The sequence below is a fragment of the Clavelina lepadiformis genome, chromosome 6, assembly GCF_947623445.1.
Source record: "Clavelina lepadiformis chromosome 6, kaClaLepa1.1, whole genome shotgun sequence".
Lineage (NCBI taxonomy): Eukaryota > Metazoa > Chordata > Ascidiacea > Aplousobranchia > Clavelinidae > Clavelina > Clavelina lepadiformis.
In genome coordinates this window covers 3405274-3421136 of record NC_135245.1, presented here as the reverse complement: position 1 = coordinate 3421136, position 15863 = coordinate 3405274, and the positions used below count along the sequence as shown (strand labels likewise).

Here is a 15863-nt window from a genome sequence, read left to right as displayed (position 1 = left end):
TTCCCCCCCCTACCCCTACCCCCCCCCCCCCCCTCTATAGTCATGGCCAAGAACATTCAAGAATGCATTAATTGTGAAAAGATAGAACATTGCATTTACAAAATAATGTCAATATTGATCTTACATAACATGCATTGTGACATAATATGACCAACAATTCGCTGGGAAAGAAAATTGCACAATACCTTGTACTGTAGAACCTTATAATATAGTGCCAATCAATGCAAAATCCGAATTTCGTGAATTTTTATATCTTGAAAACCTGACGTGATAGACCAATTCTGATTTCAGATTTGGAATCAGCGTCCCAAAGTTAGTCTAGGCAGTTTATTTTCATTTGAGGAATAATTTTGCTGTTGTCCAGTGTAATAGTTAAGTTATATTTAGGCATTAAAATGAACAAAGCAGCGTATTTCCTTGGGATGATAAAATAACATATTTTTGGTGCCACTAGTTTCCTAAAATTCCTACACATTTACGTTTTTCGCTAAAGCTTAGCAAACACTTTATAACAGCTAAGTTACCCTATTGTAAACAGAGGTATAGGCCTACTACTGGAACTAGTAGGCTATGTATTAATACTGCAGTATTGTTTAATTAACCACAATCAGGTCAAACTGTCGTAAATTTAACTAACTTTAGCCCTGAAGCTAGGTCATGGTATTTACTGAGTCGAAATATTAAAACCTTTCGAGGGATACTGGAATAACTCTAAACCACCTGCATATGTTTAGCATAAGCCGGACGAAAACCACAGTGTTTCTTTAAGTGAAATGCAGCTTCTGCAAAACATTTGCTACGACAAGTTGTTGCACTGTGTTTTCTGTAAAGTACTTTTATAGGAAAGTTTTATTAAAGGTTGATAAACCCTATTGCATTATCGCTGGAAACGGATACAGTTTTAACTAGTAATGAACGGGTTAAAAAGAACGAAAAATGAAGCGGGAAAAAACAGGCGAGTAGAATTTAAAACGAAAAAGGCAAATGCTCGATTGGTTGATATCGAATGCTGCATGATTTCGATAGGATGCTGGATCTACGGCGTAAAAACGCACGGAAAAATTATAAAATTTAAAATCAACGAAAAAAAAGCGACACCATAGAAATCTTATAATAATACTGAAGCGCTTCGCTTGGTGGAGACAAGAGCACAGTTTTTCAAAGAAAAATCCTGAAATAGTCACAAAACCGTCGAAAATAAAACGAAAGGAACAAAAGACGCCTGGAACCGCGAGACAACTTCGGCAGTGACCTCATGATCGATGATGCATCAACTGATGTCATATTAAACAACTACGTGTTTGGTTTTCGTTTGTTTCGCTTATAACCGTTGACCGGTTCCGGCTTGGTTTGAACGTGACGCAATAAACGTCGATTGTCGCGTCTTAAAGACGTCACTTGATCCTCAAGGACCTTCTTGGAGTTTTGCTCCTAAAAAAGAGAATAATCTCAACATTCAAGACTCAGAGTTTTGTTGGAATCAGCCAAAGCTAACAAAGGCTTTACAGCTTCACCGGGGTTCGAACACCAGACCTACCCGCTTCAGTTTCTCCTGCAGCAATCGCATCTCCCGCTCAATCTTCTCCAAACGAAGTTCCGATTCGCTCGGTGACGTCAGAGACAGTGATTGTGACGTCAGTGTGCGTTGGGCCAAGGGGTCATGAGAAGGAGTGATGGGTTGTCGTTTACGTAACAGGTTGCTAGGGTCTCCCTGGTTACCACGATATTCGTGGTCGTAGAGATGTTCTACTGACATTGTCCGCTTGCCACGGGGTTTACCGTGGGTCAGTGAACCCGGGAGGTCAGGGGTCATGTCACCAAGTTCGGTTAAGGTTCCCATGGAAACAGACTTCATGCTGGCAGCCTCAAAAACTAAGAAATAAAAAGATATTAAAAAGGTCGTTCTCGTATTATTACGTGGCCACGAATAAAGTGAAACATAATAGTAGTGAAGAGTAATATACTAATTAATTAATGCGTTTAATTTGTAATCTGTTAGCAAAGTTATCACCAATTTACTTAAAAATACCACCGGTGGTCAAATTTGGTTGACCAACTTATTTCGCACCACCCAATTCAAAAAACAATAATTAATTAAAAACTATTTACATAGTTACGAGCAGTGGTTAGTAAGATGTTAGTAACACGGGTTAGTTAGCATGCCGGTTAGTACGACTTAAAATAACAAGAAATTGCAAAATTGCCCCAAATGTGATGATAAAATAACTAGAAACACAACAGAAAAACAAAAACAAATCGTTATCGTTTAAAAATGATGACAACCACAAATAATGTGTCAATTCTCATGAGTCATGACGTAATAAAACACTGTCAAACACATGACGTGCTCTACATGTGGCAAACCAAACAAAATGGTCAAACCTTGGTCGTCTCCTTCGGTCATATCGCTACAAAACGCTTTGAAAGAAGGAAGATTACTTAAACTCGATGCTAACGGCATAGAGGAAAGGTCCTATGCTAAAGCCAGTAATGGCCACTATAAGCTATATGCTCTACTCTAGCCAATTTGAAAACCTGGTTATACTTATTACGCTACCACAGTCTACTCTAAACTAAACATTTCTAACTGCAATAAAATGTAGTGGTTTTAAATGCAAACTGCATTTTCAGGAAGGTAAGGCATACAAAATAACAGCTAAAAACACCTCGTTTGAATCGAGCTATTGTCTCACCTTCGGCGGCCTTTGCAGCGTCCAAAATCCGGTCCCAAGAGTCAGAAGTGTCCGGGAGTGGAAGCATTGATGAAGCAGCTCGTATTGGAGACGTTTCCCTTACAGGGGAATTCCCGTAGCTGTTACCATACTTATGGTTGAGTGGAGAAGGCACCAACGAATCAACGGAACCAGCATCTGAATAAAGCATAATCGTGAAGTTAATTAGTAGTAATGCACAATATATGAAAAGGCCAATAAGCGGCTTAGAGTTGATTCACGTGTGCAGTAGGAGCATGAGTAGAATTGTATAACGTAAGTTTTACGGCAATACTTACGGTTATGGCCGTAAAAGTCGTAACTTGGGTTCATTAGTTCAGCGCTGCCCTGCCTAGAAATATATACATTCAAATGAGTTATCATGTTGGATCGTAATGCACACATTACTAAAATTTCGGGTATTGTCTGAATTTAGTTGCCCAAATCAAAAAAATTTAAAAAAGACAAACCCAAAACCAGTATGGGTTCACTTTCTTTTAACCCCGAAACCTAACACAGAAAACCCACCTGGCCAATCTGACGTCATCAGCACGAGCTCCACACAGACTCTCGTCGGAGAGGGCTCGGTGGAGGATGGGTTGCGACTTGGGAGGAGGCTTCGGTGGAGAAGTTTTAAACTTGGGTGAGGTCCGATAACTACAAGACCGCACCGGGGACCTTCGAGTGGGTGAAGTTTGCTTTTTGGAATGCTGCCAACGACAAAAATAAATATTTAAGAGACGTATAACGACGACCACTACAATAAGGTGAATTAAGCCTTGCTGCAAAATTAATCAGAATTATTGGTACAAACGCTTCAAAAAAAGTCGGCGTGAATAAAACAGGCGATTTATTTGTGAACACAATTGCACCAACGTCAGGACGACTACATTTTACTGTGTTTAACCAGGCAATTCAAATTATTCACTCGATTCCCGTTATTTTTGTTGTATATTCAGCAGCAAAACACGAAAATCGTAGTTTTCAAATATTTTCGCAAAAGTTGGCCAGCCCTCACGTGTTTGTTTGGACTTTCAGATGTCAAAAGCCTTATAAGGGAATTCTGCACGTCATTGGTTGACGGGGTGGTAGGGACTGATTGGGGATTTCCCGGTGATAAACGACCCAGAAAACCCCCTTTCTTCTTTGTGCCACTGGCGAAGACATCAGCCACCCTTCTAAATAAAAACGTCAACTAATTAGGGTTCCATTGACTGTAAATGATGAGTTGAAATCAAAATTTACCTTCTGCTGGCGCTAGGACTGCTCACGGTGATCTGAAGTGTCGGTTTCGGTGAATTCCCCTTTTTCGTCTCCGACCTCGTCACAAGGCCGGGTGGTACCCTCCATTTAATTGGAGTGTGCAGAACCGATTCAGATTTCCTGTGTAAAATTGTGTTGTTTCCAAACGAATATAACAGACAACCTTTCATTGTTCTAGCTTATTGCTAAGCGCATTGTTCCGCATAGATTCCGTGTATTAATGTTTTTTAAACTACAACAACTCTAAAAACTAAAATAGGGTCCAGTACAGCGACTGGAAGTTTCCAGACGGGTTTCTAATCCGTTACGGTAACGCATTGCATCAAAGTGAACAAAAAAAGCCTGAAACTTAAATCAGGGAAAACCGCCCTACGTACTTGTTCTGTGCGGGTGACGTCATCGCGATCGGGCTTTGCGTCAGAGAGGATTTCTTGTGGGTATCTGTAAACAAAGTGACGTGTCTGAAATGGGAAGCTGTATGAGTACTGAGTATGCTAAGTTCGAAAAATATTTCTACAGCTACTGACCATTTCCTGGTGGAAAGCCCCGAAGAGACTTGTTTATCTCTGACTTCAGTGTGCAGTCCACCGTGCAGGATTGTTCAAGGTCTATGACGTCACAATAAAAACATTGTCAGGTACTACTTCGTTTCGGTACGGCCAAGAATACAGACGGAATACTACTAACCTTGAGGTAATTTGTTGGCGTTCCAGTTCACCCCTTTAATTGAGGACTCATTTCGAGGTCTTTTGTTTCTAGACGTGGGGTCGTGCGCCATTAGCACTGCACTGTTGTTATTCTGGTTATAATGGAGTACTTCGTACTTCGATCCCCGACTGTCGTCTTGTAGGGTTGACCGATTAGACGGGGTGCGACTATATAGACATATTACATAACTTTTATGAACAAGGATGTGATGAAAGGCAACTGCTGCATTTAAAATTGAAACTTAGAGATGACTCTTAGTACAAAAACACCTTCATTCATTCAGCATAAACATCTATTACATAATAATATACAATAATTACGTAATAAGCATATACCAAGAGGTCGGAGTGTTCGTGGATCCTCTACTTAAGGTGCTGGAATAAGATGAATTGTTGTTGCTATTCAGGCCACTGTCCGACGATAAACTATGCGTCGAACGCACCAGGGCTTCGTCCAGGTTACCTATGAACGACAATTTTACCCTTAGGCCAAAAACGAACTCAAGTAAAAAAGTAAACTTCGCTCACACTCGAGTTGTACTCGTGTTCATAAATTTGAGATCAACTTGCTGAGTAGAGGTTAGTACCCAGCGGTGTAGCACGTGTACGTACAGATCGACCACGCTTGTATTAACTTCCTTCAGTTAAATAACTTACTTTCAGGCCAGTCAACGTCCGCTCCGCTGCGGCCGCTGTAATTGCTGGAGCCTGACTTAGTGCTTGAAAGTGTGTTGGAGGCGCTTGAATGAACTTGGCTGTCAATCTACAGCAAACGATAAAATTGTGTAACTTACTGCCATAATAAAAAAATGTACGTGTGCTTAAGATTGGATTAACGAAGATTACTGTGGGTACGTGCTGCACATTTCTAAAGGCAAGTTTCACCTTTCTGTCTTTGGGACGATAGCCAGACGTAGTGCCAACCATGGCCAGTTTGGACGCAGTGGCCAGGAGGGTGGTCCTGGTGTCGCCATTTGCGTGGACTCGTGTATTGGACGAGGCGTCGCGGTTTGAGTCTGTAACACAAAAAAAGCTTAAGTTGTGGTTTTGGTGCAAAAAATATGAAAATTGAAGCTAGAAAAATATAAAAATTGAAGCTAAAAAATATAAAAATTGAAGCTAAAAAAATAAAAAGCTTTAAAAATAAAGTTAAAATTTAAAAAGTTTTAATGAAATAATATCTTATATGATAGCATAGAGCAAGCAAACGGCGGAGCATGTTTACCAGTCTGAGCCATTTCAACTGGAGCGTCATACTTATGCTTTGGGCTGTGCATGTTGCGAATGTCCTCGCTGACGCGTCTGTAAGTAAAGAAAAAACAAAACTAAACACAAATCATATCAAGAATTGTAACTTGGGTCCGAGTTAGGGAGAGTACCTTGTGTAGGGTATCTTTCCGCTTAGCACCAGCCCCTGCACGGGTTCACTGCGACTCCTTTCATGGGGCGATTCCATTGGGACCGTTTCGGGAATCTTTCTTATGTCCAGTACGGGGTAAAGGTGATAAAGCTCCATGCTACATCTGCAACATAAGAATTAGTTTCGAAACAATACGTTTCTGCATTTCGAGGCAATATTACACCTATTCTATTGGTGCTGTACAAAGAACTAATCTAATTTTAGCAAGTAAATTGCTAAACGATGCCCTTTTAGCCATATCATGCTACAGAATAAACATTGTATAACTCAAGCCAGTTGGTATTCATACAACAACTAGAGAGAAAAACTTGAAAGAAAGGAATGCTTAAAACACGGTCAAGGCTTAAAATCTGCTTTCCAAGATCGAGCAAAAATGCCGGCGAGATGCCAACTTACTTCCTTGGAGTCCCGTCGTCGTACGGAGGAATGATGACGACGGTGACGCGATCTGACGTCCGAAGAAGGTCAAGGATCTCTTCATGCGTCATTGTCGCCACGGCAACCTTGCAAATCTGACGTAACAACGTACGGAATTAAACATGTAATTATTTTAAAACAATGGGTATGGAAAAAAATGTTTAAAAGCAACCCTTAATTTTTAAGCTATTTTATACGGAAAGAAGAGCCTAAAAATTTTACGCTGGTATATTTGACAGTGACGTCACATGCAGCTTACCAAACAGTACCGACTGAAGTGAGCGTTGGTCCAATGCTTTATCATTACCAACCTACCTCGACCAGTCGCGAGCTCTGTCTCAGCCCGTCCGCTGCTGCACAACTTTCCCATTCCACATCGGTTACAACGCCTTCGTAGTTGACATGAAAGCCGAGTTCGCCTCGCACGTTTCGTCTTAGCGGCCTGTAGATCGTTTCTGAGCCTTTTGTAAATCGTTCAAGCCTGAAACAAGAATGCTTTCCGTTCGTTGCGCTGACATCAAGGAAAATATGGTTGAAATATTAATGGAATTATTTATTATGCATAGCAGTTATGTGACGAAGAATTCTTTCGCTTTTAAGTGTACGCTAACTGGTAGCACTTAGTAGAAAGAACCGTAACTGAACCCTAAAATACTAAAATGCATCGATCAAGAAAGTGATTTAGTTGAGTTTGGTGCATGCGTTAAGATTTTCTGTGCTAAAGGTGAGCACGTTCTTACCTAAGCACGATTTCATCTCTCGAGTCGACATCGTTGGTATGGACCGACATTTTCTCTCCGCGCCCGTAGTAGACGTGCAAATCCCGCCGATGGCATCTCAATTGCTCGGTGTTGGGCGAAGGCACTGTCCAGCCCAGTATAGCCTGGCATGGGATACTGAAGATGGGTTGTTTGGTCGTGATCTCGACAATGGAAAGAACACAGTCGCTCATTCCCATTATACAAGGAACCGCCTCGGTGCGACTGAGAGGAAAATAAGGATGTCATTCGGCAAGCGGCAGTGAAATTATAAGTACCGCAAAGTGCATATTAAGTGCTACGACATTTCCGTACACTGTGGATAACTGTTAGCACGCCTAATGCATATTTTTAACTTTGTCTGCAATACTGCGCCTTTATATGTCTTCGGGCATTAAGCGAATTGTTTTCACCATATTCCCAGGCAACGACCAGCTTCAAAGGTACAAGTTAACTGTATTGCAGTTTACCGACCAAGAACTACAATTCTTCATATAACGGATCGGTAAATTAAAGCTACGAAAACTTAGAGGTGTCACTCACATCATACCAAACGCATCGCTGTCTTTTTACCTGTAATCATCCACGGAAACTTGCCACGTGAGGGCGCCACGACTGTTGATCTCGGGCATGGATTTCAGCTTTTGTTTCTCTTTATTATCCTTGACTCTTTTCGACGTGATCGAGAACCTGGTGAATTCCTTCCTCCCTTCCAGGCCGTACTGAGTCGAGTTATTCATCGCCAGATCGCGCAGATATTGTTCCCTGGTGTTTATCGCCAGAGTCTGTGTTATTCAGAAATCCGTCATTAACCGATAGTGTAATGTGGTGTGTGTTAGGTATTTGTCAGGTTTGACTAACGCGCAAGTGGGATTAGGTAGAGACGTAACAACAGTTCCTTTTCGTTATTAAGTAATGTTGTCAAAATGACTGGGTGATAAGAAAACATCAAATAACATTTGAAATAAAAAGCTTTTAAATCCGCCCAGCGTCTATAACAGCTGTGAGGAAAACCAAGACTCGTAGTTAAAATAGTTTGGCAACAAACATTTACCTTAAATTTCCCACATTTATGCGCCATATTTTCACCATTTACGATCTTAGTTAGCAAAAATTCTCTGAAAGTCGACGACTTTGGAAACATGGATCTTTGCGGGATAGGGGGGCCGAACCGAGGAATGTGACGTGATCGGGTAAGCGCAACTCTGCAAACGAAAACAGGAAAATTGAACGGGAGCGTCCTACTTAACCCTACGCATTGTCTTACCCTTAACTGTCACCATTCATTGTAGGGGCTACACTCCAGCTTTGGAACAGAGTAATACGCGGTTGTTAATTTACAATTTACAAGAAGGAGCAGTTACCTGTAACAAGTGTCGTTTGTGCAAGGGTTGACAGCTCTAACTACGATAAAGACATGTTGAAAGTGCGAGCGCATGTACTTGGGCGTGAAAGGCTCAGAACCAGGTTCTTGGAAGACGATTGTCAAAATATCGTTGCCAATGTGGCGTTTTCGTAGCAGCTGCAGAAAAAAATTGGGGTTTTAGTTTTGCAAAAAAATCGTTCATTTGTTCAGTGGAGTCTAAACTAGCCTGTTGTTTGTTGTTTGGCGTAAAAGGAAGAAGGGTTGAAACATGGAACATTATCTTGTAGCCGCCGTAAGTCGTGAACACTGACTCAGTTCCGGTAGAATCAGCTAAAAAACAGCAACGGTTAATACAAAAAAATAACAGGAAAAAATTTAATAGGTAAATTTAAATACGAGTCTTTGCACCTAAGTCATCAACGATCTAAGGCGACTTACTTTTGACATCGAGTCCTCCTCTGAAGTCGTCAAAACCGTTCAGTTTCACTTTCTGGCCCAGGAGTTGAAGAAACTCTTCCAGGGCTGCGCTGCCATGCTCATTGTTATACATGTCCTCTTCTGTTACTTGGCCAGCTCGGCAGTATATTATCCCGATCTTACAACACTTCTGAACCTACGTTTGTTAAAAATTAGAGTTTTTATGAAGCAGTCCGCGCGTAATACGACGCGCTGTTGCTCACTTTAAATACCAGTAGTTATTTAATGTTTTGTTTCAGATGCTTATAGCAGTGAAATAGCGGCCAGAATATGCTGGGGTCCAGTAAGCTTCTTCGCCAAATGTATTACTTACATTTTGTTCATCAACTTTCATGATTTGTTCGTGGACCTTTGGAGCAGCAACTGCCTGCTTGAGACAGGCCAAGTCGATTTCGGGGCAAACGTATTCCAGGACGTCTTTAGCAGGCAAACCCTTGTTCGAGGCGTGACGTGATGGAATAACATCTTCCAGGATAGAGCCACGCAATGTACATAACTACGCGGAAACACACGAAAGGAAACAATAAAATTCAGTCCTACCATGTGTTGTGTGGTTCGGCTAAAGGTGTATGTACGTTATAAAACAGCTGTAGCATGTGTACCACTGAGAGCAGTACAGCCAATTCTAATGGCCATTTTCTTAACAGTTGTTCCAAATTCTCCAAACATATAAACGAACTATTTCATAAAAGTAGAAAATACCTCGCAAGTCCGTACAATGACCCTGTATTGATAGACCCCACCGCCTGAACCGCTATTATCTTCCACTTTCTCTCGTCTTAAGCTGATCACGACTGGACCATACTTGTCATCGATCCCAAAGAAGTTCTGATGGTCTGGATGGTAATTTAGTGAGAGCTTAGAAAAGGAGGGTCTCAATGAGCCACAACAGACAATTGCGTATGTTCTGCCGTGAAGCGAGATAGATAGGAACGCCACGGCTTGTAACTGCTGCCACTGTTATGTTGTTATTGCTTAGTTGACATGACTGGGGACACGAATTACATTATTCAGCCAAAAACGCAAAGAAATAACGTAAGAGTTACAGCTGGCACGCCCGGCAACCTTGTCTTCATTAAAAATTGAACAGGGACGCGCATTCATTCCAGTCAGCTAATTTTCTACCAGGAGAAATATTGTGCGCTGTAGGGCAACTGCAGCGATCTGATATTCAGAAGGAAAAGGTACGACCATTAAAGCAAAATGAGAGTGACGCCAAAGCAGCATAATATGTAGCTGTTAAGGCAATCGGAAACTGCTATGGCTTAGTAACAATGCGCGTTATACAAAGTAAGGCGGTTCATTGATTGGTCATGCAGAAAACAATAAGGAACTCTGTATTCAAACACTTCCTGTCCTAAATGTAAAATCATGGATTTACTACGCGATTGGCATATGAAAATCAGAACAAAAGCTGGCTTATCTAATTAAATAATCATTCAATTCAAGTTTTATTTCTTTCATAAACAATTATAATACAAGTTTGCAATTATGAACCGTTTAGGACGATGGTAGTACAGGATAACTGATAAATGCAAATTTTAGTGACAAATTTATACTTTATTTTTGATTAGGAAAATTTTGTGAGGACCTAAAAATTTGCTTTACTTTGCTCACAAACTTGGAAAAATTCTCAAAATTCAACCTTTTTCTACAAAATTCCAGTTTTCCTTTAAACTGTTTCCTCAATTTAGCAAAATCTATATATATATAAATAAAAAAATGAGGATCTCTAATATTCAAAATTTGGATTTTGTGATTTAAATTATAAGACAAATGTTGTAAAAATGGAATCTTGTATTATAAAAGGTGAATACGGGTTTCCAAGCTTAAAAATTTCTTAAAAACTTTTTTAGACTTTCCCCCAAGTGAGGATACACTGCAGCATAAAACACCGCAAATACTAAAAAAGCGGTATTGGGGCTTGTCTTAAAAACCATTTAAATTTCAATAAATCTTTCTCGAACCTTTATCAAAGAAATGAGTCCGATAATATTCTGCCCCGGCATCAACTTGCTCTATCCCGAAGCTAACGCTTCCACTAGGTGGAGAACCAGGAGGCAAGAGCCTCTCCGAAGAGCCTCCCTCCACAATGGCAAGGTAAGTGTGGTTGGTCAGTACACTCATCGCCTTTGTAGTAGTTGAGCCTTCGCTGCCAACCTGATCAAGAAAGCATTAAGGTAATAGAGACTTCTTTGTTACAGTGCACCTATTGTTTTACAGTACAGTGAATATCTTAAACTATGGGTTGGTTGTATTATGCTGCTAAGCTGTGAAAATTTTATAGAAATTTTTAACGGCAAAAAAAGGTTGAGTAAAGCTTTGTTAATGAAAGGTTTTACAAAAGCCGGGAATACATTATTGTCAATGTAGCGTCTACAGGAAGTAGGTGAAAATACAATAAGATTGAACACAAATACAGCACATAGGAAGCGTAATGTCATAAATCCTAGCTGTTGCCTACGATGATACAACTCATAAAACTTAGTAGAAATTCTAATTAGTTGAACGTACCAGGCTTTAGGTGTCACTGTACTTCAAGTCTTGTCTACTAATAACTAATATTCTACTAATATTTGTTTTTTATCAACAGTTTGGGATCAACAAAGGTATATCAAAGCATTTTCCCCATACAACAGGACTATCATGTTATTTATATTAGCAAATATATGTGGGTGGGCCTAAAATGGAAAAGTTACCGGTACAACGGAACTTTTGCGCAGACATTAAAATTTTGTTTACCTGAACTGAAAGACCAGATGAAGCCGATATAGAAATCACACGATCCTGCTCACCGCCAATCTCGTTACGGAAATAAGGGCAACTACGCAACAATAAAGACTTTTTAAAAAAAACTTTACTAGCGCTGCAATGTTTACAAACTCCATTTAACAGTCACATTTACTTCACATAAGTATTTGTAAGCATAGTGACACAAAAATATAACACTTCTTCATAGCACAACGTTTTAAGTGAAATGAGCAACTGATTCAAACTGACCTTGCGACAACATCATTGAATTTGTTGTTTTCGAGACCTTCATCATCTCCTAAATACATTGAAACATCTTCTTGACTGCCATTCATACTTGAACCTTGACTTGCCAAGCTATTAAAGCTTGCTGCAGCTGAATGAAAAGATGATTAAATTCACTCCAGCTGATAGAAAAGCATTAAATACAGCTCTGGCGTGTACATCTGTACTGAGCATCTTTAGCCTTATGTGTATTATAAATAGGTCATTATTTGCATGATATGCAAAAACGAATTGTGTCAAAAAATTCTATTTTAACCTGCCAAAGCTGCAGCTTGGCTGGCTCCTGAAGGGGTAGGGTTTTTCCTTTTTAGTGTCTCCACAGCAACTAGAACATCTTTGAACGAAAATGTCATCGACTGCCAATCGTAATGAGCAAAGTTATGGCGACGTTTTCTATCTTGATCAAATGATAAGTCTGCAAAAGATATGTTGTTATGCCAAGAAGCGCTCTGCTGAACTGAAAATGCAATTGTGGTTTGTAGAACGGCATAATTTACAAAATACAAAGTTTTACAAATACAAAGCCATTTTATTGAAATTTAGTAAACTGATGATGTTGATAAAATGATAAACCAGAGTTTTGCAACCCCTTTGCTCATATGCAGGAAGATGGTATTAAATTGATGAAGATCTTCAAGCTTTTGCTTACCACTCTGGTATAAAATCATCCTCTGTTCCCGTTCCTTTTCCCTTTCCAGGTTTCGAATGATTGTTTTATGATCTGGGACGTCAGACTTTGACCGATTTTTATCCTTGTTCCTACGTGTTGGCTTCGGACTAGGTCCAGCACTGTTTGATGGGCTCGGAGAAATTTCACTCGTCTGACTCTGCAAAAATGCATTTAATAATATTTTAATTATGTTCTGGCTAAGTGAGTAGAAAAGCAACAAACTTTACCTTTTTGGCAGCATGTTTTGCGCTTGGTGATAAACTGCGCGTATGCGAACCCTGTTTATTTCTGTGGTAATCTATGACAGGAAGCCCATCTACGTGGTCCAGCTTTGAACTGCCTAATTCATCAAGAGAAGATGAACTACCAAATAGATTTGCAGATACATAGAGTTTTGATGATTTTTCAGTAGTTTCAATACTTTTCGAAAATGTCGGTATTCGAATTTCACCGTTGACATCGCTGTTTGATCTTTGACGTTCGTTTGGAATTCTCACTGGCGATTTGTTTTGCTTTTGTTCAACTTCGTGTTTGTCACATGAGGCATCTTTTGGTTTTGTTGCAGGTAAAGTGTACGAGATGGTGAAGGACACAGGTTCTTGTTTCTTCGTCACGTCTGTGTAGATTTTTGTTTGATACAAATGACTCTTTTGTCTCTCAACATCACAGGCAGTCACTCCATTGCTTTGTTCATTCATTCTGCTGTCCAGAGGCAACCTACTTGCCCTGTCCATATTCCGGGGTAAGGTATGGTAATACTCTTTAGTAGATTCCTGAACCTCATACAAATACGGCTTATCGAGATCGGTTGTCAACTCTGAAACCTGAACAGTGTCACTGGGCATGGCTGAAGTCTGGTGATTAGGATAGTATGTGTCATTAGCAGCCTGAGATGACGATTTTGAACGTAGTTTTGATGATTTTTGTTCTACTTTTGGTTCAATAATCTCTTTTTTCTGCGAACTTTTGTATGCTTTTCGTGCATTTTCTTGTAAATCCACAGTAGCCGACGGAGGTTTCATCCAACTTTCTTCAAACTTGCCCGGCGTTGGAAACACAGGTGTTGATGGCTGTGACCATGCTGTTTGCACCGGATGAAATGCTGATACCCCATCAAACTTTTTTTCGGGACTTCCTGAGTGTCGTTTTAAATCGTCTCTCCTGGATGCACTGGTCCTCCTGCCACGGGGCAGATCACCATTCGACAAACCGACGTCGTGATAAAACTGAGAAGCTTGCTGAGCTCTTCGACGAACTTCTGACATCTCGTCGTTCCTCGGTGGAGAGGAGATGCTAACTTTTGCTTTCCCCGCCATTTATTATCTGATGGTGCAGGCTTACTTGTTACGAATTAAAACAAATTAAGCTGAATCATTTTACCCGATTCTGTAACAAAAAATAAACACTTTTAACTTAAAAAACAAGAGAAACACCAGAAGAACGACTCAGGTGCAATGAATTCAATGTAGGAATACGATCAAAGTTATCCACAATTAAATCAAAATGATAAAGAATTATGCCAATATTGCATGGAAAGATGGGGTCTATAGGGTAGTAATGCATGGTACCAATTTTCCTTTGTGGTGCATTTTCTATTCTGATCAAATTTTTGCAAAAATATTTCAATCCTCTTTTGAATTTTTTTTCTATAGTCGTTAGGTTGGCATCCAACAACCGTTTTATGAGAGGCCATTCTTACAGCAACTAGTCAGTCCAGCATTATAGTTTATTGATAGCAAGTTAGCAACTCTAAATAACAACGATAAAAATGAGCTCCTTGACTTTGCAAAAAATACATAACCTAGGTTAAGAAGTTAATGACAGCTGTAAGAAAGCTTAACAAGTCTAGGCCTGGCATCACTTCATTCTAAACAAAGCACTGCAAAATTTTCAGTGAAGCGCAACACAGGTTTTCCATTACTGAAGAGGAAGTTGTTGTTTACAGAAAAGTCTAAGACGCCCTGCAACATTACACTAATATTCTTTAAGTAAGATTATCACACAGATTATCTGTACCTACTATTAATCTTAACTACATTAGAGAAGTGTTTAACGTCTTTGGAAAACAGTGTAACTAATGGCCGCAGCTTTAAAAGCCTTTTCTGATATGATTTGCAGCATTAGTACCTAAGCAAGGGGCAACCTATCGACCCTTTATTCCCGTCACCTCTGTTTCCTGCCCGCCTGGCCTCCAACAATGCACAGGGAAACCGTGCAGCTAACATATGTCGCACAAATAGGGCTACCAAGTGTCATGCAGCGAGCGAAGGAGACGAACGTTGCCGCCGAACATTCCTTAAATGATTAAACTAACTGCGTTTTAGCTTACCAATGAAACCAGAGGAAATAATGGCGTGAAATTTCGTCAATTAATTATAAGCTTGCGATGCTGGCACTGGCTACAGTGTTCTGTATTAATACCAAATTCTGGCGCTCAATCCAAATTAAATACGACCTACACATATCACATCCTCTCTTAACGTAATAGTGGACTCCTTTGAAGTACCTTTATGATGTACCACTGTTGCGTTAAAGAGCGACATGCCACAAAAAAGTCATTTATTGAGTTTTAAAAAAGTATTAATCACAGGACCTGCACCCCACACATTAATCTTCACAGTTTATTTAGTTTTGCAAGAACAGATAGACACCGATAGCGGGCAAACAGTTGAGCGAAAACACAACGCGGTTTGCATATAAATCAAACCAACCGTTCAGCACCGACAGTCACACGTTACCACGGCCCCATTCGTCGCAAGTAGCTGTAGAACCTTACATAGCATTGTACCTCGGATGCAACTATTTTGTGTCAAGGCTCAACATACCTGGAATAATTCCCTCAATCGACTGAATCGCCGACACGCAATCACGTGACCCCAACGCACATGTGTTAGAGGTCACGTCAAGCAGAAAAAAAATCTGACACGGACTGAATGGTTACGTGAGATTGACAGTGTTTTTATTAACAGGTCTACATTCAGACGCCTGAAAAGTAAAGACAAGTTTGGCGGTGGCGTTTTCAAAAATTACCGAGCGTG

The 15863-nt window shown here is 40.2% G+C and overlaps 2 protein-coding genes across 5 annotated transcripts in view; one reads left to right on the top strand and one right to left on the bottom strand.

Annotated features, from left to right (window-relative positions):
- The window catches only part of LOC143462976 (septin-7-like), a 131832-nt gene that overhangs the window by 39745 nt on the left and 76224 nt on the right, over positions 1 to 15863 (top strand). The gene's annotated exons all lie outside the window — the stretch shown is intronic.
- LOC143462939 (uncharacterized) lies at positions 832 to 14211 on the bottom strand. Of its 3 annotated transcripts, none has more exons than XM_076961254.1 (32): positions 13053 to 14211; positions 12805 to 12982; positions 12412 to 12570; positions 12120 to 12246; positions 11862 to 11943; positions 11087 to 11279; positions 9822 to 9955; positions 9433 to 9615; positions 9081 to 9255; positions 8869 to 8972; positions 8641 to 8798; positions 8331 to 8481; positions 7850 to 8061; positions 7259 to 7501; positions 6834 to 6999; positions 6498 to 6613; positions 6061 to 6204; positions 5907 to 5983; positions 5567 to 5697; positions 5339 to 5444; positions 5018 to 5144; positions 4662 to 4849; positions 4502 to 4582; positions 4352 to 4415; positions 3957 to 4094; positions 3730 to 3889; positions 3240 to 3421; positions 3011 to 3063; positions 2694 to 2870; positions 2383 to 2418; positions 1538 to 1872; positions 832 to 1431 (listed from the first exon to the last, which is right to left on the bottom strand). In XM_076961254.1, the coding sequence occupies exons 1-32, from the start codon at positions 14139 to 14141 to the stop codon at positions 1294 to 1296; spliced, it is 5607 nt and encodes a 1868-aa protein (XP_076817369.1). In that variant the 5' UTR covers positions 14142 to 14211; the 3' UTR covers positions 832 to 1293. The 3 variants fall into 3 exon arrangements, with proteins under 3 accessions (XP_076817369.1, XP_076817370.1, XP_076817371.1); XM_076961255.1 differs by having other exon boundaries at positions 3730 to 3886; XM_076961256.1 differs by lacking the exon at positions 2383 to 2418.